Source organism: Protopterus annectens, chromosome 15.part0 (genome assembly GCF_019279795.1).
Source record: "Protopterus annectens isolate FY-2018-M chromosome 15.part0, PAN1.0, whole genome shotgun sequence".
Lineage (NCBI taxonomy): Eukaryota > Metazoa > Chordata > Ceratodontiformes > Protopteridae > Protopterus > Protopterus annectens.
In genome coordinates, this window is record NC_056749.1 from 201,352,999 (window position 1) to 201,377,852 (window position 24,854).

The 24,854-nt window shown below is 41.1% G+C and overlaps 1 protein-coding gene across 1 annotated transcript in view; it reads right to left on the minus strand.

The window, feature by feature from the left end:
* Window positions 1-895: 895 nt before the first annotated feature.
* The window catches only part of MSN (moesin), a 580,418-nt gene continuing 556,459 nt past the window's right edge, over window positions 896-24,854 (minus strand). Inside the window, exon 13 of the mRNA XM_044057701.1 lies at window positions 896-5,762. Within this exon, the coding sequence (XP_043913636.1) occupies window positions 5,598-5,762 (165 nt within the window). The 3' untranslated portion in view covers window positions 896-5,597. The remainder of the gene's footprint in view (window positions 5,763-24,854) is intronic.

The window sequence follows — 24,854 nt, forward strand, 5'->3', positions numbered from 1 at the left end:
CTGATCCTCTTTGGATAATTCTGGAGTCCTAAGAGCGATGGCTGTTGAGCCAAAGGTTTGGGGCTCAGGAAGTATTAGACAACAATGAAGATGGCCCTTAAGGACCAACTTTGGCTCATCGCTCATTGGATTTCTTAGGACACACATCCCTCACAAATAGAGCACAGAGTCCAGATGGGCAACTCTCAAACAATACACATACTTATGAGCATCTTTTGAAGGTAATTTGTGCCTTTATCTATAACGAAGTCTACCCTAACCAACCATTACAATAAGAAAAAACAATTCTACACTATTCTAAACTAAGACCCAGATAAAGATCAGAAAGCTACATGCAAGAAAAGGCAGGAAGCCTAGCATGCAATATAAACGCATCTTAAAGCTACTTTTTCTACTTACAGAAATGCAAACGCTACGGTACAACAGTAACTAGGGTAAGCATAAAGTAAATACTCTACACCAAAGCTATTAAAAAAATGGATACACTGAAGAAAATCAAGCTGACAAGAATGGCAACATACTAAATTTGAGGGGGTCGGGTGAGGAGCAGGGGGTTGTGGGTAAGGGAAGCATAGCCTGGCGAGTTGGATGTCTGAAGGATTTTGCCAGTGTCATATCAGAGATCTGATAATCCACATGTTAAAACCAGACAGAGAAAACAAATAACTTCCAGGCTGACACAGGATGAACACAATCAGATACATTAACGCTTGCCAGCTATCACGTTTGGATTGTTGTAATGCCCCTTTCCTGGGCTACAGTACTTGGGCTTTAAAAATCTTTTCACCAACTCTTTACCACAAAGGATGCGAGAATCACAAACATTCTCAAATTTGTTACAGAAATCTGCAAGAATGAGCTCTCCCCTATAAAGAACACAGTGTTTTAAAACCTGTTCAAATTTCAATACATTTTATTGGCACTGAAAAAAAAAAAAAAACATGTACAGATACCAATAGCTTAAACAGCTACATGTTTTAACACTGGAAGCATTTATAGACAATGCCAAAATATGGGGGTACAAACAAGGGTGTCAAGTTCTAGATTTGTTTTTTTTTGTCTTTTTTTTATATACAGCCAAAATAGGTAAACAATCCTTGCCAGTAGCTTGGCAGCAATGTTAGTATCAAAACACTGAAAATTTACTTTCCAGGACAATGGAAACAGAACACTCAGATCATATACATTTCATGAACAAATCTCAAACATGTAGAATAATCTTAATACTGTAAGCCCCTTAATTTTGTCAGAAAAAATTGATTACAATACAAAAATTCTGTTCATTTGTTATCAAAAGAATTTCAACTACTACCAAGTTGTGCACAACTGACAAGGAGTCAACATATTAGATATACGAATCGCATAATACTGGTCAGAAAAAGCAAAACAATCCAATGCTTGGAATAAAAAAATTTGTCTGAATATCCACGAATGATAAATGCCTAACACTAGTTTGAAAATACAAGACTGAGCATACTTTTATTTCCAAATGTTGTTTGTGCCTATTGCACTGCAATAAAGGCTAACAAACTTTACGGTTAATCATCAAAGACCTCACACAGCAGATTAGGACTAAAACAATATGAAAACGGTATTTTCAAAGACAGGGGTGAGGACCATGTTGAACCCTGCTAAGTTTAATCTGCCATTACACAATCCCTTTTACTATAGCCGAACACAACTTTATATACTCAGCAGCAACTTCACCTGATGGTCTGCTTCCATCTCAAACATTAAAAATGCCATGAACACAGATTTGACAGAAGACAAGTCGCACAAAACGAGTGTCCTGCATTGTAGACATCCACTAAAAAACCATAATTCCTCACCAGCGCAGTATAGTCCAGCAGATAGTGGAGTATGAAAGCTGGAAGTTGATAGACCTTGCCTTCCATGGAAAAATTACCCTAGTAGAAAGGCCTTACAGCAGTGGGTGTATAAACCGTCCCTAAACACTAGATGACCTGTAAGTGGGACCAAAATGTTGTTCCAAGGTGATGAAAATACCTAAAAGTTTGATGAATTTAATGGCTGTAACTGACCTGAAAGGGAACTGACAATAATGAAGTACAGTAACAAATGAAGACTTTTTTAGTTGCTGGGGTACTATCACAGCCTTCAATTTATTCATGGAGTAAGTTCACAGGCTGCGATCTGTACTACTAGTGTGAAATTCTCAGACAAACCACAAAAACTTTTGTTTTTAAAAACTATGAGCAAAGTGGCATTAGCAAAGTAGGCATACCAAAAAGGGAAACAGTTTCAAGGGTGACTATTTTGAATTTGGCACACCTAAAGACAGGGGCTTGAAATCCTCTGCTTTATCATCAATCCACATTTATTATTTTCACTGGAGCTATGACAAAATGAAATCATTCCTCCCTCAGGAGCATCCCCACAGCACCAAACCATATCTAACGTATGATGACAAATTTGGCAGAAAAATGCATCTGTCAGTGAAGAAAAGGAAACCGGATACCATGCACATGAATCTGAGTGCTCACTGTACATAATGGCTTCTCACCAATGTGTTTTCAAGCACGGAAACCTACTTTCCAACTTTGTGTTCAACTGCAACTTCCCTGGATATTATGCAGTTATGATTCAAGAGTCTTGAGACCTGAAGATGGACATTAAGGTGACAGACCAAGGGAAAAAAAAAGGACATCTTGGTACTCTATGGGCTTGTATCAATGCTGGGGGCTGCTACTTGAAATCGCTCTGGCACCTGTGGAATCGCCATAATTACAACTTCACTGTGGAAAATGTCTTACAATATCACTAAAGGAGCACTCAGCAATACATGTGACATGGCACATTAACTAGGGCATGGTAAAAAAAAAAAATCTGGGAATGCTGCTGTCTCAATCCTCATATGTATGCAAATGTTGCCAGTAAAAAAAACTTGCAAAAATGTATCTGGCACCACATGTTGCTCAGTTTACATTATGGATCAAATGTATAAAAGGAAGACAAAGTCTAACTTCAATAACTGTCTTTGCCTATTAAGAACAGAGCAAAATAAAAGCTTCTGAAGCATTTTTGGCCCATAAACACAAATGCAGAATCAGTTGAATGACTAAATAACAGCACATTTCAAGAGCACTAATCACACACAATTATATACACACACATGTAGAAATATTAAAGTACAAGTGAAACAAAGAACAAGTTTAGAAACAGCAGCATTACTAACAAGCTGAAAGTGGAAAAAAAAGCAATGCACCCAGATTTTAGATGTACAATTACTAGCAACTGGCAGGATCAGTTCCTGCCTCACTTTCTACCAATTAGAAAACACATGAAAGGAAACAAGTGAAAACTGGCCATTGGACTGGGAGCCATGCAAGGTAAATATATCTGAAAACTAAAACAGTTAACTGGATTACTGTGAAGACAAGGTGCTAATTTCTTGGATGCAGCTTAACAAGTTTACCAAATAAATCTGTGCAACTGTTTTTAAACAAAATTTCAAAACTGCAGCGAGAAATGATGAATCTTTAGTATATCAGGAATCGGTCTGAAAACATGTTGCACAATATTTGCGGTTAAATGTATGTATAAATGTTTCTGCAATGATTACATTCATAAGATGAAGCAAAACAATGGAACAACAGTTTTCAGTGGTAGAACATTAGAGAAGTTGTGTAAAGTCTACACAGCAAGTTCCAAACTAGTGATAATGGTACAGCAAGAAAATGTCCTCATTGCTTTTTGTAATGCCAATGGTCCCTCTAAAGCATGGCTGTCCAAACTTTTACTCAGAGGCCACTTGCCAAACCTGGCAAGGTTGGGGGTACCTTACCATGTCCAACATGCATCTTATCCATTCATAATAGTTTGCTGCAGGACATACAGAGGGACAAGTAAAATGTTTGGTGGGCCAGACTATGGCCTTAAGGCCACTTGCTGGACACCATTACTCTAAAGTCTCTCATATAACATTAAGGCAATACTACATACCCCAGCAGAATTGGAGCTTTGGCAATAAACATGCACAAATATCAGAAGTGACGCTCCACAATTTTCTCCTAGTGTAAGGGGAGAATAAGAAGAATCATTTGTAACTGATGGGCAACTGTGAACATCACTAGGCCATTAACAGAGCTCCCAAATAAATGTTTCTGGTTTAACAACTCTACCTTAAATTAAAAAGGAGTGCAATCTGTTTTAGATGTTTAAGGAAAATGAATCAAAGCCCTGAGACCATTATTTGGGAAACGCATCAGTAAAATGTTTGCATAGATCTAACTAATGATGCAGGGAACACAATGCATCCTGTAATAGCAGCTTTGGAGAAAGTGTAAAAAAGCAATATCAGAGGTGCTGGAACATATATTGCAGCTGATGACATGGAAACAGCAACAAATGCAGTTTTGGAGGTTTGTCACACAATCAGGGAGACTTTATAAACTACAGGACTTTTTACTGCACCGTATTCAATAATCAGATATGGATAACTATAAAACTGCAGATATATATAACCCTTTTATAAACGTGTTACACTGTAATAAGCTTACACCACAGCAGGATCCTTACCACATTACACAGTGATAAATGAAGCCTGTTATGCATATGGCTAAAGCAAAGTTATTGCTAGTTCATGCACATTCAAAATCCTCAGACCACTTCAGCTTTTCATGTCTAAGGTGCATGGCATTTTTCTACACATGACATAAGCCCTGCTCAACATCACAATGTTATCTCTTGCTGGTAGCCATACCCACCTGGCTTCCTGAAACCAGAGGATAACAGCAATGTGCTAAAAGAATACATTTCCACAGTGACTAATACTATAAATGCAAACCAGCATAGCTTTTGCTGTAAGCAAACAGGGGACTAGACAATCTGCCCCAGTATAAACCTTTTTTCCTCAATAATCTAGCAGATGATGAAAACTCCTGGAGAACACTCATTTTTTGCTATGCATCTCAAGGCTGCAAACAACCCTGACAACCCATACTTTGCCACAATTTTTTTCTGAAGCATAAATGCATCAAAATAAAAAAAATTTAGAGCTGACATGACATAAAAGGAAAGCGGTATAAACTCCCCAGTTTGCTATGCATGTACAGAAATCTGCAGTCACCATTTACTAAAATTCTGTAACCTGACAGATGTCTTTTACACCTTTACATCAATGATGAAGGCAAACGTATCGCTACAGAAAGCAATTCTGTACAAACGCCAACACTGCTTGTATTTAAAATATTTATACAATATACTTTTCTATTTTTATTTTAAATCATAAATACACATACTGGCAGCCCAGTAATTAACTGAACAAATGAATATCCATTTTGTGCTCTACTGCTCAATATCAATCCAACTGTAGCTTGACTGCCATAATGGAGCTTCGCTCTGGTTTTAAGGGAGTATGCGATATGGAAGATGAAGCAGGTGTTACACAAATGAATCCCAAAATTAAGCCTTTTAATAATGCAGAACATTAAATATACATATAAAAACCATCTACATCTCTGTTGTGTGGAGCTGCAGTACATAGAGGGCAACAGAACAAAACCACAGTCACTACTCCATAATGGTTCCAGTATACCACTGGCATAGGGGTGTGTGTAATTGTGTGGTGTCATAGATCACATAGATTCAAATTCATCAATACGTTGCTTGGTGTTGCCTTGCCGGATCTGACGCAAGGTCTTGTACTTATCACGGCCTGCTTTCACATTTTCAGCATGTAACATATCATTCTGTGTCTTCTTTGTTTCATCCCTTGCATTTGCTAACTCAGAACTCAGTGTCTAAAAAAGAAAAAAAAAAACAGTACAGAAATGTAAGTGAAAGTTATTAAAAGCTCCTTTTTCCCCTCTGTCTTCCAGTTTCTTCCCAGATTCAGTCATGCACACAAAGCCCACTCACAACAAAGTTTTTTAGTTGAGCCTCAAATTTCAAACAAATATTCATATCTCTGGAGCCATATGGGTTACTAAAAATACAAGTGTTAAGCTGTTCAGCAGAAACAAGTCTTCACAATGGTGCTCATTAGATACAGTCTGAAACAGGATTTTATAGGTTACAAACAGCTATTTACTGTGCAACGTTTTGTAAACTAGGTAAAATCTCAGTAACCCCTTAAACAAGGTCAGCAGTATTTTCTTCATCCACCTGTGAGCCACCATGCGAGGCCAAGCAGTTATTTCTGTGTTGCTTGGATGCTGAGATACTTGGAAAAATATGAAGTTTACTACAACATGAGCATATAGCATATGAATACCAATCTCTCTCTTTAGCAGCTGTCACAAGTCAAATGAAAGCTTTAAACAGGATCTTTCAATAGTGTGTACGCAGTATGGTTTTGAAATTACTACAAATATGAAGATGCTACATCAGACACTTGACAGGAGTCAGTAGGATGCAACTGCAGAAACACTTGGAGGCATCACTAGGCCGTTCTGAGTTAAGGTGCTTTTAGTGAAGATTTGAGGGGCAAGGGAGAACCTTTTTTTCCCCATAGGTACACAATTTAGAATTAGCTTGTTAAATAAGGAATGATCCAGTTTTAAGTTTTCTTTCATAGGTTCACAATTTGGAAGGATTTCATTATATAGCAGTCCATTTGTTTAGAATATAATTAGGCGTCAGTTTTTTTACGCATTATCTGGATTGTTAGCAGTTACCCCAGAATTACTAACTTTATAAACGAACCAAGTACACACACTACTCTTATTCTGTCACTGCTAAATGTAACTCTCAGCTAGTGAAGGTAATAAAATATATTAAATAGGACAAAGAGCAAAAATAACTTAAAGTGTATAAGGGTTAAAGGGGAAAGTCAAGAGCTTTTTTTTGTGTTTCGTTTGTACAATTTTACTCTCAAATTCTTCACACAGGACATCACGGTTTCATTAGCTGCTTTATACATACTGCACTGACTAATCAGGAATGGTTAGTCTACTTGGATTATGTTTAATCATAGCACAGCATGACTGCAGAAAGACTGTACAGTATTGGAGATTGTACATTTAGAGATGCAGGTGCTTTGTCCTTTACAAAAATGCTACTTTAAGTAAAGGCGACCTTGCTCACCGTTAATCTCTTGTACATCTGTTATGTTTCACACACTTTTGAGCCATGGATCCATTCTACTAAAATTAGAAGAAAGAGCAGGAGTTCTGTATGACAGAAGGGAGACGTTAGAGGATTTAGCAGCCCAGAAAGAAAAAAATCAGTACAAAACATTACGGAACTTAGAAACCAAACTGACACAGGTATTATGAATGAATGCTGGATAGTTCCCATTTAGAGGTGACCTGAACATAGACTGTTTATACAGGGGTCCTACACACTCTATTCAGAAACATCAAGTGTATGGGTTTGGATAGTAATATGGACAAAGACTAACGGAAGATAGCTTGTTTTAAATTATTTCCGAATACAAGCACATTTTAAATGCATTTTGGTAAAGAAATTAACTGATTACAGACTCAGTTTTATTGGCTGTCGTGTTACCACTGGTGACCAGTTAACACAAGCAGGAAGCTTTCAAAATGGCAAAGAATTTCTTAAGTCAGTACTTCCCAAAATGAGGCCAATGCTTTAAACAAGATGCCTTCTAGTCTGTAAATTGCTTATACATATTGACAAATGACATTTCACTGGGGGGGTTGTCACCTTACTGCGAAGAAATGTATACACTCTGAAATATCTTAATCTGTCTTAATTCAATACCAATAACTGGTTGAAACCTTAAAGAAGTATACCTGCAAGAATAATTACGCCAGATAAGTGCAACATGTTTACAGACCGATTAAATCTTTATCCCCAAAACACAATTCTACCAACACTATTCACTACAGTCCCTGCTACCACCACCATGGCAGAAGTCACATGAAACTCTGTACCAGTGTTCTCACTGGGCACCAGGTGACCCAAAACCAAAAGTCAGCAGAGTCTTACACCAAACCAGGAATAATACCAACAATTACCAATCCTGTGTGTGAAATCCGCTACAGCTAATGTAGCTCATGGCTTAAAAGATCTTGAAACAGACTACGAAGAAACTGGTCTCTGTCCAGGCACCAAGACAGCGACTCAGAGTTCTTATGTCATAGAAAGGAAGTGAAGAAAGCATAGGTTCTGAAATAAATGCCAATAGCTGCACTTGCCCAGAAAAATACATCCTAGTTGGTGTGGGAGCCTGCAGGTTTAACATTTATGAAGCAAGAAGGCTGATAAAACAAAAAGCTGATGCATAATGTCCCAGGCCAATCCTGAATGGAAGAGGGATAGAAGGAGCCCCTAGATATGGCTAAGCCAGAAGCCTGGCCTTGAAATGCTTCTTAAAAGATCAGTGCCAAAACTGATCTGTTAGAAACATACAGATGTGGTAGAAAAGGGCTCAGACTGAAGTCCTTAGAATAGCCATACAAGAAGAGGGAACACAAAACTTCAGATACTTTGGAAAAGTCTAGCTTTAGGAGAGTACCTACAGTCTCCCACCCAACAAATTAAAAGAAAGGGATTATGAAAAGCTCACCAGAAAGAACAGAAAGCTACAGTAGACAATGAACCAAAAAAAAAAAAAAAAAAAAAAAAAAAAAAAGATTACTATTGCCTGATCCTTTACTTCTAAGCTTGTGTTCCTGCCTTGAACTTTATAAAAGAACCTTTAAGTGCTTGTGAAAGGCCACACACACCACTGCCAAGATACGAGTAAGTCCAGGGCTTCTCTTAGTCACTTGTTAGATGTTGAACTGCTCAACGGAGACAAATGATGCTTCGACAGTCATTCCAAGAACAGCTCCCCCTGATGTCCCTGCTCTGTGACTTAGACTACACAGGTATGCTTACAAGCTTTATGCTTTTTGGGGAACTCCAGAACATTTTAGTAATGCATGTTCTGAGCTGTAAACTGAAAAGTTGAAAGAAAATTAAATTGGGATCTTGAAGACATCCTTCCTTTAACCATAAGAGAAGGGTAGACAGCACCCAAGCGAAAAAAGAATAGTTTTGCTAAAGCAGAAAACTGAAAGCATGGATTTTAGAGCACCTTCATGACAGAAGCACTGTATCTATGCAAATGCTCCACTACAAAAAGCAATACAAACTGCTCAATAAAAATGTCAAACTATCACACAGTAAATTATTAAAGTTTTCCCAAAACTTGGTCACACGTAAACAACTTCAATGACCTCATGAACATCTGACCATTAAAAATGTTAAGTGACCATTTTAAGTAGCATACTCTACAGAGCAGCAGTGCATGTGGACAAAGGGCATGGATTTGGGTGTATTAGACTGTCTTTTAAAAGTGAAAAAATACATCATTTCACAAGTAGGATATAAATTAGTTAAATTTTTCAGCACTGGACAGAACATTTTAAAATGTGGTTTGTAAAACATGCAACTGGAACTGAAATAGCACTTTTCTTGTTTCATACAGAACTAAAGCTCTGCTGAACAAAAAAATTAAATCTGTGCATGAAATGGGATTCGCGTACAGAAGTCTGAAAGAAACTTACTGTACATTATGCAAGACAGCAGCAATCCTTAGGGTCATGGATTGCAGTAAGAGGGAGAACAAAACTCCAGTGAATAAGGAAAACACACAAATACATGTACTGCTGGGTCTAAGCCAATGTGCTAATGAGATGACATTTGACTAATGTCAAAGGTTTCAAAGAGTGGATCACTGACATGCTGGACTCTCAATGGAGACCAGCTTACTAAGCATTAATGTCTCTAGATTAACCAAAGCACAGAACCAATGCCCACTGCCACTTAAATACTGGAGTAACTTGAACAAAGAAAAAAGTTCCGCACCTACCATAACGTTCCATGTTAATTGTCTTCATCTCGCCTTCCTTCTTGCTGCTTGGGATCGGAGCCGATCCTCGGATCCGACTCGGCCATCTTCAATAGCTCGAGAGCGGTTTACTGGCTCGAGGCTACCCCTTATCCTATGATGCCTAGCAAAAGCTACCCAGATCTCATTTGTAACAGCTAATCCCAGACATAAGTTGAGAAAACCAGTTATCTAAAAACTGGTTGTTCAATACATCTAATTACAAGAATAGGTTAAGAGAAACCTGGCCAGATGAGCAATAAGGAAAAAAATACTCAGCCAGTGAAAACAAGAACTCTCCTCAGTCCACTAGGATGGGGGAAGGAGGGAGGGAGGGACGCAAGAAGGAAGGAGAGATGAAGACAACTAACATGGAATGTTATGGTAGGTACATAACTTCTTTAAGTTGTCTATCTTCCCTTCATTCTTACTGTTTGGGACAGCGTCCCTAGCACCCAACATCCTGGGTGGCTCACTGGAACAGACCCTTCAGAACAGTGGAACCAAAGTCAGCTCTGCTCCGGGAGACCATATCCACCTTGTAATGAGATAAAGTTATGAGGGTTTGCCTACGTGGCAGCTGCACAGATTGAATCTATGGGCAACCTAGACTGAAAAGCTATGGAGGTGGCTAATGCCCTGGTAGAATGACCTTTTGATTTAGCTGGTAACTCTGTTCCGTAACTGGTAAATAAAGGTAATAGTATTAGATAACCATCTGGATAAGGTCACCTTGGAAACCGGGAGGCCTTGTTTGTTGAAGGCATAAGAGAGAAATAACTGGTCTGACTTTTAGTTCTATAGTTCTATGAAGGTAAAACACAATTGTCTGTGAACATCCAGTTGGTGGAGCTTGTATTCTGCCCTGTTGCTGTGATTGGGAAAGAATACTGGGAGATCTATGGATATAAATTGTTCTCTGAGCAGACTTTAGGAAGAAAGGATGGATTGGTCCTCAGAGAAACTCTGTCCTTGTGAAACACCAGGTAAGGAGGATAAACACACAGTGCTTGAAGTTCTGAGACACGCCTAGCTGAAGTGACAGCAACCAGAAGGGGAACATGATGCTGCCGGTTCAAAAGGAGGCAAAATTAAGGAAGTTAAGACTAAATTAAGATCCCAAGGAGGAAGGGGATCTCTCACTGGAGGTCTAAGAAGAGATGTTCCTCTCAGAAAAGCCTTACAGAGCTTATGAGACGATGTTAGAATTCAACAATCTGATATGAAAATTTGAAATTGCCGCTAACTCTACTCTAACAGTAGCGGAAGCGGCACCAGACTGAAAAAGTTGTTAGAAATTCAAGAATTTTATGGACTGGGGCTGAGAAAGGATCCACATTTCTAGAGACTGCCCAGTAAGAAAACAGCTTCCATTTACTAGCATATGTTTTTCTCGTAGTAGACTTGAGGAAAACTACAGTTTTGTACCCACCATAAATGTAGATGTTAGTGTGTTCACACTGTTGGGTTATCCTGCCATCAGGCGGTCCCGCAGTCTACCAGAGTTCCAAAGTCTTGGTCCGGCGTCGGTTGCTGTCGCTTCTTCCCTGACGTCAGTGCGCCAAGATGCATCTGACGCCATTTTATTCCGTTTTTCTTGCCACAGATGTCAGGTGCCCTCAGTAGGTAGGCAATACATATTTCTATATAAAAATATACATATAAAAATAAAACAAAACCTCCAGTCACAAGCAAATACACCACAGAGGTTGTATAAGATAGAAAGGAATAGATAAATCCAGTTAGTTCAGAGGGGATGGAGGGAGGGTAACCTGGACTGCAGCAGTGTGAACACACTAACATATACATTTATGGTACGTACAAAACTGTACTATGTTCATCATGTTACACTGCTGCAGTCATCACTGTTGGGTTGAATCCCAAAGCTAAGGATGGGTGGTGGTACTAGACAGGGTTTGGAGAGGCTGGTAGGCCCTGCAGAACTGCAGTGGCAAAGCCAGCTCTGGTTTTAGAGTATAGAGGTAAGTGATAGTGCTTGGTAAAGGTTTGCACTGAACTCCAGGTGGCAGCCTCCAAAATATACTTGGTTGGTACCCCTCTGAGGAAGGCTGTTGATGTTGCTGTAGCCCTGGTGGAATGGGGTCTGATCTTACCAGGCACAGATTTCCCATGGTGTGTGTAGCAGAAACTGATACAATGTCCTATCCATTTTGAAATAGTCTGTTTTAAGATAGCTTTTCCTTGAGATCCTGCAGCATAGGATAAAAAGAGCTGGTCAGATTTTCTGAAAGCCTTAGTTTTATCCAAGTAGTAACGTAATTGCCTGTGAATGTCCAAAGAGTGTAGGAGCCTTTCTCCTTTGTTCTGGGGGTTTGGATAAGAGGTGGGCAAATGAATGGTTTGGTTTAGGGCCACACTGGATACCACCTTTGGCATAAAGGAAGGGTTAGTTCGTAAAGAGACTCTGTCTTGATGAAAAATGATGAAAGGCTCCACTGCCATTAGGACCTGTAGTTCTGAGACTCTTCGTGCTGATGTTATTGCTAGCAGCAGGGCAGTTTTCCATGACAGGAACTGTAGATCAGCAGTGAAAGCTGGTTCAAAGGGTGGAAGTGTTCGCTTTTCCAGAACAAGGTTGAGATCCCAAGTTGGTGTTGGTGCTCTCCGGGGCGGTCTTGTGTTCTTAGCCCATCTGAGGGACTGTCTTAGTAATGGATGTGAAAATATAAGAGGATCCGTATTGAACTGAGCTGAAATAGCTGAGGCGTGGATCTTAATAGATGAGAAGGAAAGTGCAACATCTCAGTTAAATATTGAAGAATCTGAGGAATATCTGGGACAAGGGGATTTTGGCATTTAGCCTGGTTCCAGGCGCAGAATCTTTTCCATTTGTCTGAATAGACTTTCCTGGCGCTAGGCCTTCTGCGTCCATTACAGCTTTAGAGAGAAGTGTTGACTGGTTATTTAAGCAATTTGCCATGCAGCCAGATTTAAAGTCTTGGGTTGGCTGTGTAGTGTTTTGCTGAGTGAGCAGGTGAGGAATTGTAGGCAAAATCCATGGTGGGCCTTGAGCCATGTATCATTTGTGGCCTCTCTAATCTGGCTTTCAGCAGTACCTTTCCCAGAAGAGACAGTGGAGGAAAGGCATACACTGTCAATGTTTTCCAACTGAGAGGGCGTCCACTTTCCAAGCTAGTGTGTGGTATGTCCTTGTGCAAAATTTCCGTAGTTGGTAGTTTTGGGGGGAAGCAAACAGATCTACGTCTGGGCTCCCCCATTTCTGAGTTATCATTGCGAATACTTGTGGATCTAGTTTCCACTCGTGAGGATCTGTGATGTTTCTGCTTAGTCTGCCAGTGTGTTTTTCTTTCCTGGCAGGAATTGTGCTTGTAGTTGAACTTGGTAGGTCAGTGCTGTGTTCCACAAGGTCATTGCTTGTCTGCATAGGGGGTAGGAGTGTGTGCCCCCTTGCTTATCACATCACTGTGGTGTTGTCAGTCTATTTGTCCTGGATGTAGAAGGCCCTTGAAAGCTTAGGGCATTTTGTACAGCTAGCATCTCTTTCTGATTGATATGTAGATGCCTTTGGTTTGCAGGCCATTTGCCCTGAATACACTGTCCTGCCATGTGTGCTCCCCAGGCATAATCCGATGCATCTGTTATAGCTTGCCTGGCTGTGGGTAAGGTGAAAGGCTGACCCTTGTTGAGGTGACATGCCTGAGCCCACCACAGAAACTCCTGTTGAGGGCAGGGAATGAGTGGAATTATTATTTCCAAGCTGTGGCTGTGTTGAGACCATACGATTTTCAGATACCGTTTTAATTTCCTCATATGCAGTTTTGCAAATGGTATTAGTAGTATACAAGATGCCATGAATCCCAAGGCCTGCAGAATTTTTCTTGCAGGGAGTTGGGTCTTTATTGCCATCATTTTGAAGTATGGAGTCAGATGTCTTTGCTTGTCTGGCGTGAGGCAAGCCAGCTGGGCCATTGTATTTAAGCCGTCACCCAGGAATATTGTGTCTTGTGAGGGCACTAGTTTTGACTTCTTTTCGTTTACTGTGTACCCTAGGCAACTTAGAAGGTTTTTGACAAACGCCAGATGCTTTAATAGAATGTCCTTGCTTTCTGCTTGAATAAGGCAGTCGTCCAGGTATGGATATGTTTGAATCCCTCTGTCTGCAGTATGCAATTACTGGTGCCAGGCATTTTGTGAAGACCCTGGGTGCAGTGGATAAGCCAAAGGGCAGTGCAGAGAATTGGTAATGGGTTGAACCTGCAATAAATCGGAGGCATCTTCTGGAATTTTGTCTGAGAGGGACATGCAGGTATGCCTCCTTGAGGTCCAATGTTACTAGCCAAGCCTTCTTGCCCAGCATGGGAAGAAGTTGCTGTAGTATTAGCATCTTGAATTTGGGTACTTCCAGATGTGTTCAAAATTGAGAGGTCCAGAATGGGTCTCCAGGCTTTGTCCTTTTGGGGAACTAAAAACAGTCCTGAGTAAAATCCTTGTCCTTGCTCCTGTGTAGGAACCTGTTGAATGGCTCTCATGTCCATGAGAGCTGAAATTTGCTTTTGAGCATCTGCCCATTGATTTGGTGGCAGGTTTGGGATTCCTTTTATCCTTGGTAAAGTGTGAAAGTGGAATGTGTAGCCTTGAGATACAATATTTAGGACCTAATTGTCTTTTGTGATGATGTGTCAACTGTCTGTAAAAAGAGCTAGTTATCCCCCCAAGGGAGCTGCCAAAGAGGGTTTTGCTTGGTAGTCTGAGGGGTAAGTCATTGTGTTTTTCTGGTAGTTTGAGACCTCTCTTCTCCTCCTTTTTAGGTTGTGGCACTCCATTGTCGAGGCTGGTAAGAGCCTTGTGGCTGGCCTCTGCCTCTTGGGCGTCTGTATCTGCCCCTCTGTGGTCTGGCAGAAGATGGAAAGGACCAGTTTTTGGTTGGCCAGTTTCTGCTGAAACGAGGAGGTTGAACCTGTAAAAAAAATCCTTCACAGTCTGCAAAGATTTTGCCTTGTCCTCCATTTTCCTTTAAAACTTCTGCTTTTACACCAAATAAAACATCCTGCTGTAAGGGTGCATCCAATAACTTTGCTTTAACGTGATCAGGCAAAGTTTGTTCTTTTAACCAAGCATGCCTACACGTATGACAGACCTTTGTCACTGCTGCTCTACAAAAAGCTTCCAATGAATCAAATCCACATTGCAAGGCATGTTTTCCCACTTGTTCAACTGAATGTAACAAATCTTGCATTTCCTTGTAATCTGGTTGGTCTGTATGTGCGAGCATTTTTGGTTAATTGAGACATCAGATATTGTTGATATTTCAGCATGTGAAACTGACAATTTAAGGCCCTCATAGCTAGAGTAGCAGAGGTATAAACTTTCGTTCCACATCTGTCTAGTGCTCTAGACTCCCTTTCAGAGGGCACAGGATTTTTAGCAGTTGAGGCTTTAACCCCTTTGGGACCCTGGGAAATGGTTTTTGGGTCAGCAACAGGGCTTTTATACAGGAATTTGTGAGAGTCAGGGACTCCAATATATGTCTGGTTTGGCTGATGCAGGAGGTAGTGAATCTAGGTTAAGGCTAGATTCTGAATAATCATCCACAATGTCTAACAGGTGGAATTGCAAGTGGTCTGTGCTGGGGTAGTAAAAGGAACCCTCGGAGCCTTTTCTTAGAATAAGAGTAATCCTGGCCTTCCCAGTAGAAATGTTCCCTCATAGAATGTAAGGTTTCCCCAAAAGAGAAGTCTTCTGGGAGAAATGCAGAAGGGAAAGACTTCAGCATCAGAATCTTCATAAGGGGGAAAGGAATATTCCTGTTCCTCAAGAGAGTCTGAGGAAATTGAAACTTGGTCAGAGGAAGCGTAATCCTCCTCCTGCCTTGGCCTTTTATCAGGAGGGGGATGGGAACTCCTGATTAGGGTAATTAAATCTTCAGTCATCTTAAGCATCTGTTTCCTAGGCATGGGGCCTTGTGCTGGAGACTGCTGTGCAATCTTTTTTAAAGGAGTTTTCAGTTTTGCGTACGATTTAATAGCGAGTGTAGTCGGTCTGAAGACGCCTTCAGCAACTGAAAGCATTTCAACTGCACCGGAAACTCCTTCAGGTATGGAGTTGCAAGGGCCTAAAGGTAAAGGTTGTGGAGGCCTAGTAATCTTCGCTTGTGAATAGGATGTTGCCTGGGGTTCTAAATCAGCGGTAGTCAGGGGCTGCATAGGCGCCTCACTGAAAACTGGAGAACCGGCGAATGGCCTAGCAGAGGCGTCGGAATCCAGTTTGGATTTCGGCTGCCTGTCCTTATCTTTGCGTTTTTTATGTATTCCGGTAGTCGGTTGCTCAGATGGCATGGTATAATTAAATTTCCTACCAAAATAATGTCGGGCGAAATCAAACAGACGTTTAATAGTACGTTTATTAAACCTAGCACAAAACCGACAACCTGTGACGTCGTGGTCTGGGCCTAGGCAAGGAATACAATAAGAATGAAAGTCTTTATGAGGTATTTGCTTCCCACAAGAAATGCAATTGTTAACTTTCTGACATCGGAACACACAAAATCCACTGGATACACCACACGGAGATGACCACTGTTGTAGAAAGCTTCTTTATTGGAAACAGGAACACACAAGCGCTTTCACGTAGCTGTACTACGCTTCTTCAGGTGTAATAAGACATGAGTTTAAGCAGCTATTTATACAAAGACTTTTGGCGCCCAAAACTGACTAATTAAGACCCTAATTGAATAATTATAACATTCATACTAGGCTAGTTTAAAGAAACAACATTAACAAATTCGTGTAAAGCAGATAAAAAATCATTAAAAACAAATAATTAAAAATGGCATAAATAGCACAGTTAGCATAAAACGCGCATAAAGCGCCTTAAATAAACTGTTCTGCAAAAGAAGAATATAACAAAATCAACTGTCAAACTGACGGTGCAAGCCTGCTGGCAAACCAAGATTGCTTTGAAACAAAATAGTAAGTGTTCATAGCCAGAACACAAAACTTAATCCATAAACCGGAGAGTAATACTTTCAAAACAAAAGTATACAACACAGCGATATCACTAATAAAATTAGGATATGTAAACCAGCTCTGTTGTTAAAGTCGCTCAGCTGAGCTCATACTGAACTCCTTACCATATGGCATACGGTAGGTAAACAAACCAAGTGCATCAAACGACACCAAATGTATAAGGTTTGGTGTGGTGTAAAAAGGTGATATTACCAAACACTACTGTCAATCAGTATGTCCCATACAATGACTACTTATCTAAAAATAAAAAATATCAGTATATTGTATCTATTGATAAATGCAAAACATGACATTTGTTAAAAACATGTTAATGCAACCATCACAGCGGCAGAACGTCAAAAAATGCTAACCTAAACCACAGCTGCAAAGTGTCCTGAACTAGCATTAAAACTCAAAAAGAAAGCAACATTACCATTCAGAAAATAAAAATAAAATCCATCCATAGCGATCACAGTCGGAACAGGATCGCTGTTATACTCTAAACAAGAAAGTTCATAAAAAAGCGATCAAGACAGCAAAGGCTAGTCCGGCGGTGAAAAACATCCTACTGACAACAGCAGCTACCAGACTAGAGAGCAGGGTGGCAACCAGCTGCTGTCTTACTCGAATATTGCCGGTTGGCTAGCCTAATGAAAGACTCGCCATCTGGTAATACAAAGCTAAATACCTAAATAAGAAACATTGCCAAAAATGTCTGAAACTAAAAATATTGGCAACAACAATCAACTATTAGTAACATAAAACCAGACCACTCAATTCTAATATTATCTAGCATCCAGGGATCTGGCGAAATGCTAGTAAGATGGTTTACACTAATATCGTTGCAAACACTAAATATATCAACATTCAACGCCCAAATGAAGCTAAAAGGTCCAAAAGGACCTGACCAAAGCATGTAAATATAGAGACTAAAGTAGAGCATAAATAATGACAATAAGGTGCATTTAGCATAATGGAAACTGAGCTGGACCAAAACAGATCGCAGAGTACTTGATAAAGTTTAAAGTCATCTATAGGTTGACAGCAACCTTAATATTATCCAGTTATCCAATATACCAGGAGGCACAGATGTACCAAACAGCAGCATGCCATAAACACAGTAATGCAGAGCACGGAGGACAAAAAATATTACATAAGCATAACTAAATATCTTGACTAGTCAAAGAATAAAACTATCATAAACAAATAAACTCCTATATAGGACCATAATCTAATCAGGGACCACGACTATATAGAATATTATAAAAAATCAGCCCATTATTCGCTTATGCCATATGAAGGCCTTGACACAACGCACATGCTGAGTAACTAACAAATCAATGTGTGAGGTTGTAAACAGACCTATGGCAACCTAGCACAAGACATAGTGTATGAAAAAATTATAAAATAAATGGCTCCGTAGAACCATATCTAAGAAAAGTGGGCCTATAAAAAAGCACATGAAGGGCTCTGGAGACAAAAAAACACAGGATTAGGGCGCACTAAACAATGAGCCATAAAACAGAACAAATAAGCTTGTGTCTTCACTACCTCATGTTAAGAACAGGTTTGACTGAGACATTGATTAATACCTGGATATAGGTGTGCTTTTAAGGTGAAAATCCACTTGAGCTCCCTCACGGCCAACTGATTCATGTTGTCTCCTTCCCTAGTATTGATTGCCATCAGTTCCAGAACCATAAATTTAAAACTGTGTGTGTTAAATTCCAAGACGTGCTTGGCCAGGGCACTGCTTTCATTACCTTTCTTGATGTCATAGCAATGATTGTAGATCCTATCACAAAGTCTTCTCTTCGTGAGGCCTACATAAAAAGCCTGGCATGAATCACATATGGCCAAATAAATTAAATTAGTACTATTACAATTACTACGAAATCTGGGTGTAAACAAAAAAGATCCATCAGGATGCATAAAACTAAGATCATCCGATATATGGTGGCACATTGGACAGTGCCCACATGGAAAAGTCCCTAAAGGACCACTGGGGTGGTTGTTTATCAAGCGACTCCGCTCTACACACAGTGTTTGTTTTAAATTATTGCATGTCTTATAACTGAATGTTGGATAAGCCCCTACAGTTTTTCTGGTAAATGGATCTGCAACCAACACATTCCAATTCCTGCTGATAATTTTGTTGTGTGCAACAACATCACTAGTATATTTGGTAACATAAGCAAGTCTATCAGCATGCCTATGGTTACCAAATGCAGGAAAAGGAACACTGCCCCTGCCTTGGCCAGCACTATCTCTCCTACCAAATACTTTCATGAAAACCTCCTGCTTACAATCATCTATGAGCTTAGGAGGGTACCCTCTTTCTTGAAGCAAGCCTTCAAGTACATTAAGCTCAGAGGCCAGATCACTCTTATCACTACAAATTCTGCATATTCTATATATTTGGCTCAGAAAAATCCCTCTAAAGGTGAACCTGGGATGCATGCTTTCAAACCGTAGCAAAGAATTCCTCCAAATAGATTTCCTGTATAATGAGGTAACTATCTTGTTGCCACTAAATTGCAACTTTAGATCTAAAAAATGAACTCGAATAGGAGAGATTTCTGCTGTAAATTTCAAAAAGGTGGAGGTCAATTCTAACGCAGCAATGAAGCTCAAGCAGTCAGCTTCAGTCCCATCCCATACAAAAAGGACGTCATCAACGAACCTCTTGTACATTCTAACCTTTTTATAATCTGGATGCTTGAACAGATGTCGCAATTCCCAGTGATGGACCACAAGGTTAGCGTAACTATTCGCACAGGGAGTGCCCATGGCAACTCCCCATTTCTGAAGGAATAGCTGATCCTGAAACAGGAATATATTGTTCTCTAATATCATTTCTAGCAGGCAATTGATCAAAATCTGTCTGCTATTGCTGTAACCTGAGTTGCTAACAAGAATCTCTCTAATGGCCTGCATCCCTAAATCATTGGGAATGCTAGTGAAAAGGTTCTGGACGTCCATGGTCATTAATAGCAATGTTGCTCCACTTCCATCTAACTCTAAACCTTTAAGGAACTCAATAAGCTGGTAGGAGTCTTTCAAAATAACTGGAATGTCATCTACCAAGGGGCATAATAGCCCTTCCACAAATGAAGAAATGGTGGATGTAATCCAACGTTCACCTGCAACAATAGGTCGCATTGGTACTGGTACAACCCCTTTGTGGATCTTGGGTAGACCCTTAATAATAGGCAGGGTGGGAAACTCAATCAAGAAATATTCATACAACTCACAGCTGATCTGTCCACACATCAAGAGGTCATAAAGACTATCATGTACCAACTTCACAATTGTGCTGACCTGTTCTCTAGAAATAACCTCATATACTTTATCATCTGACAGCATATTGTTCATGGTAGTAATGTACTCTGAAGAATTCATAACAACCACTGCTCCTCCTTTGTCAGCTTGTTTAACAATAACATTTTCATTATTCTTCAAAGAAACAATGGAACTCTGCTCAGCTTTGCTAACCTTATAAAAGCTGCATCTTTTTTTATTACTTAACCTAAACCAATCATAAAAGTCACTCACACATTTTCTGAAAGCTCTCCACATTATGTGGCATCATAGGTGTAAAACTACTCTTGACCCTGAAAAAACCTAAGGTGTTAGTGTCCAAAACATTGCTATCTTTGAAAAAAATCTTGAGAGACATTACGACAAAACAGCCTCAAATCTATTAAAATGTCACTTAAATGGCTGACTTGTGAGGGAATGAAATTCAATCCCTTCTCTAGAAGGGACAGATCTGAACCAGACAAAGTATAACTAGAGATATTGTAAACAAGGGAATATGTTCTCTCTTCCTCTGAGTGTGTAGACGTAGTGCTCAGTTTCTTTGTCTCCTGTTGTTTGGAAAGTTTTCTACTGATCCCTTTCTTTTCCTTGGGCCTCTGCTGCTTGACCGGCCTCGCCATCCTGACTGTTCCTTGACAGGAAAGGGTAAAAAATGATTACTGGCAGAGGACGAATCCTTCGGTTTGGCACCTGCTGACAAAGACATTTTGGCTGCCTGCTGGTTAGGAGGCGGAGTACTGTTGTCCATATTAACCCCACCGACTGAAGTGGAGATGGGATTGGAAAGCACTGATGCTGAATTAGTCATGCTATTGACTGAGGAGGGGGCAGGTTGGACAAAAAAAGGTTCAGTGTGAGAACTATCTGTAGGTATCAATGAAGAGCCAGCATTGTTAAGGGGCCCATCATTGCGTCTGTTCTGCATACGTGTACTCCCAGTTCTAGGCCATACAAAGATCTGTCCACTGGCAAAATCATTGGCATCTCTAGTAAGTTTCTTATGTTTAAAATCCACATTGCAAGGCATGTTTTCCCACTTGTTCAACTGAATGTAACAAATCTTGCATTTCCTTGTAATCTGGTTGGTCTGTATGTGCGAGCATTTTTGGTTAATTGAGACATCAGATATTGTTGATATTTCAGCATGTGAAACTGACAATTTAAGGCCCTCATAGCTAGAGTAGCCGAGGTATAAACTTTCGTTCCACATCTGTCTAGTGCTCTAGACTCCCTTTCAGAGGGCACAGGATTTTTAGCAGTTGAGGCTTTAACCCCTTTGGGACCCTGGGAAATGTTTTTTGGGTCAGCAACAGGGCTTTTATACAGGAATTTGTGAGAGTCAGGGACTCCAATATATGTCTGGTTTGGCTGATGCAGGAGGTAGTGAATCTAGGTTAAGGCTAGATTCTGAATAATCATCCACAATGTCTAACAGGTGGAATTGCAAGTGGTCTGTGCTGGGGTAGTAAAAGGAACCCTCGGAGCCTTTTCTTAGAATAAGAGTAATCCTGGCCTTCCCAGTAGAAATGTTCCCTCATAGAATGTAAGGTTTCCCCAAAAGAGAAGTCTTCTGGGAGAAATGCAGAAGGGAAAGACTTCAGCATCAGAATCTTCATAAGGGGGAAAGGAATATTCCTGTTCCTCAAGAGAGTCTGAGGAAATTGAAACCTGGTCAGAGGAAGCGTAATCCTCCTCCTGCCTTGGCCTTTTATCAGGAGGGGGATGGGAACTCCTGATTAGGGTAATTAAATCTTCAGTCATCTTAAGCATCTGTTTCCTAGGCATGGGGCTTTGTGCTGGAGACTGCTGTGCAATCTTTTTTTAAAGGAGTTTTCAGTTTTGCGTACGATTTAATAGCGAGTGTAGTCGGTCTGAAGACGCCTTCAGCAACTGAAAGCATTTCAACTGCACCGGAAACTCCTTCAGGTATGGAGTTGCAAGGGCCTAAAGGTAAAGGTTGTGGAGGCCTAGTAATCTTCGCTTGTGAATAGGATGTTGCCTGGGGTTCTAAATCTGCGGTAGTCAGGGGCTGCATAGGCGCCTCACTGAAAACTGGAGAACCGGCGAATGGCCTAGCAGAGGCGTCTGAATCCAGTTTGGATTTCGGCTGCCTGTCCTTATCTTTGCGTTTTTTATGTATTCCGGTAGTCGGTTGCTCAGACGGCATGGTATAATTAAATTTCCTACCAAAATAATGTCGGGCGAAATCAAACAGACGTTTAATAGTACGTTTATTAAACCTAGCACAAAACCGACAACCTGTGACGTCGTGGTCTGGGCCTAGGCAAGGAATACAATAAGAATGAAAGTCTTTATGAGGTATTTGCTTCCCACAAGAAATGCAATTGTTAACTTTCTGACATCGGACTGAGGCAAGAAAAGTTTCCCCCAATGGGGTACTTCGCTTTATGAAGACTTCGGTCTGAAATTCAATTTGAAAATCTCAGGAGTCGGCCGACCGGCACTTGCGAACTGCTTCTGCTTCAGGCACTGCGCGGCAAGCAAGACTGAAGAAAATGAGGTCGGATGCATCTTATATACGCCTGGCGCACTGACGTCAGGGAAGAAGCGACAGCAATCGACGCCAGACAAAGACTTTGGAACTCGGGCCGACTGCGGGACCGCCTGAAGGCAGGACAACCCAACAGTGACGACTGCAGCAGTGTAACACTATGAACATCGATAATATCACGGACTGCTGGGGATATACCGGGAAACCTGGCTAAGGTTGGAAGTGGAGTAACCAAGCTGTAAGCTGGAGTGTTTGGAGGGATTGATGCAACCTGCCTGAGTGATGAATCAATCTGGAATCGGGTCCAGAATCCAGGGCTGATCGACAAGGTAGGGGTGAAAGAACGGAAAAGTACAGTTTTGTACCTACCATAAATGTAGATGTTTGAGTGTTCACCCTGCTGCAGTCATCACACTTGGGTTATCCTGCCGTCAGGCGGTCCCACAGTCGGCCCGAATTCCAAAGTCTTGGTCCGGCGTCGGTTGCCAGTGCATCAGGGGTATATAAGAGGCATCAGATGCCATTTTCTTCACATATATATATATATATATATATACATACACACATTTATTTTTATATAGCCATATGTGTATATATATAACAAAATCCTTTGGTACAAACAAATACACCACAGAGGTAGTATAGGATAAGTGGTAGACATACGTTCAGCTAGTTCAGAGGGGATGGAGGGAGGAGCCAGTCGTCTCTATATGGAAACACCTGGAATCCTTGACGCCTCAGGCGAGCTGTGACTACTGCCATATACTTGAACACCCTGGGGGCTGAGGTGAGACCAAAGGGCAGAGCTCTGAACTGGTAATGACTGGCCCCTAACCGGAAGCAAAGAAATCTCCTGGAGCATCTGTCCATCTTGATATGGTAGTACACATCCTGAAAATCTATAGAGCACATCCAATTGTCCTGACCCAGAAAGGGTAGAATGGACTGTAGCGTGACCATCCAAAACTTTTCCCTTTTTACAGACTTGTTTAGTCTGCCGAGATCCAGAATCCGTCTCCAGTCCCCTGTCTTTTTTGGTACCAAAAAGAATCTTGAGAAAATTCCGGATCCGAGCTGATCTGCAGGGACTTCCTGAATGGCTCTTTCTTTCTAGCAGTTTTGAAACTTCTATGACTGCTTGCTCCCTCAGATTGGGTGGAACATCTGGAAGGCCCTTTTTTGACTAAGGGGGATTGATGGAAGAGAATTTTGTAGCCTCCAGATATAATGGATAGTACACCCATCTGTCTTGTTAAATTTTGCCAGGCTTTTGGGTACAACAAGTGTCTTCCCCCGACTGCTTCCAGAGGTGAGCAGCCGGGCAACCCTTCAGGGATGCTCGGAGGGCTTGCCAGACAAGGATTCTCTGTCACCCTGGCTCTGCGGACCCCCTCTGCCATGAAGGCAGCATCTGTTATTGTTGTTTCCCACTCTGCCTCTGGAGGAAAAAAAAATCACCACGTGCGTCAGGCAAGGATCCCTGGGATTTCCGGAACCACATCTTCCCACTCTTTTGAGCCTTGGGGTAAGGTCTAGAGGGAGTGGAAAAATGGACTCCCATGGCAGAGAGTCTTGCCTTCTTGCTCACACCTGGTCAACGTGTCTTTCACCCGAGGCCCAAAGAGAAAGGAGTCATCAAAGGGAGTATTGGTGAAGGACGCTTGAAAGGGTTCCGCAAACTGACACAGCCGCATCCAAGCATGTCTCCTGAGGGGCCACACCTGTGCCAGCAGCTCTCCTCGCTCCATTGGCTGCATAGGAAATCAGCCTCATGGAGGAGTTGACTATGGAATTAAGAGTCGCCAGCTGGGAAGCTACTTTGGCTTGTACTCCCTCAGCTGTAGGATCTTGAAGGACATCTCCAAGCTCTTTCAGGAGATCCCTTTGAAGACGAGTAAAATGACGGATAGTTCAGGGACCTCATCGAGGAGGTCACTGAAGCAAACATTTGCTTTCCGTATCTGTCCATTGTCAGAGACTCTGTTAGGGGGATGAGGAGGTTTCTGCTAACTCTTTCTTGGTGGCTGCTACCACCATGGCATCAACGAGCACACCTTTGGAAAGGAATTGCTTATCCTGGGGGGCTGTAATAAACTTGTTAGGTCTCCCTCAGAGTTGATTGCACAGTGTCTGGAGCTGACCAAGCCTTTCGAGCCACCACAGACACGAGTGGGTCGAAAGGAGGAGAAACCCAGGAGGTGGAATGTCTGGAACCGAATGCGCCCAGGAA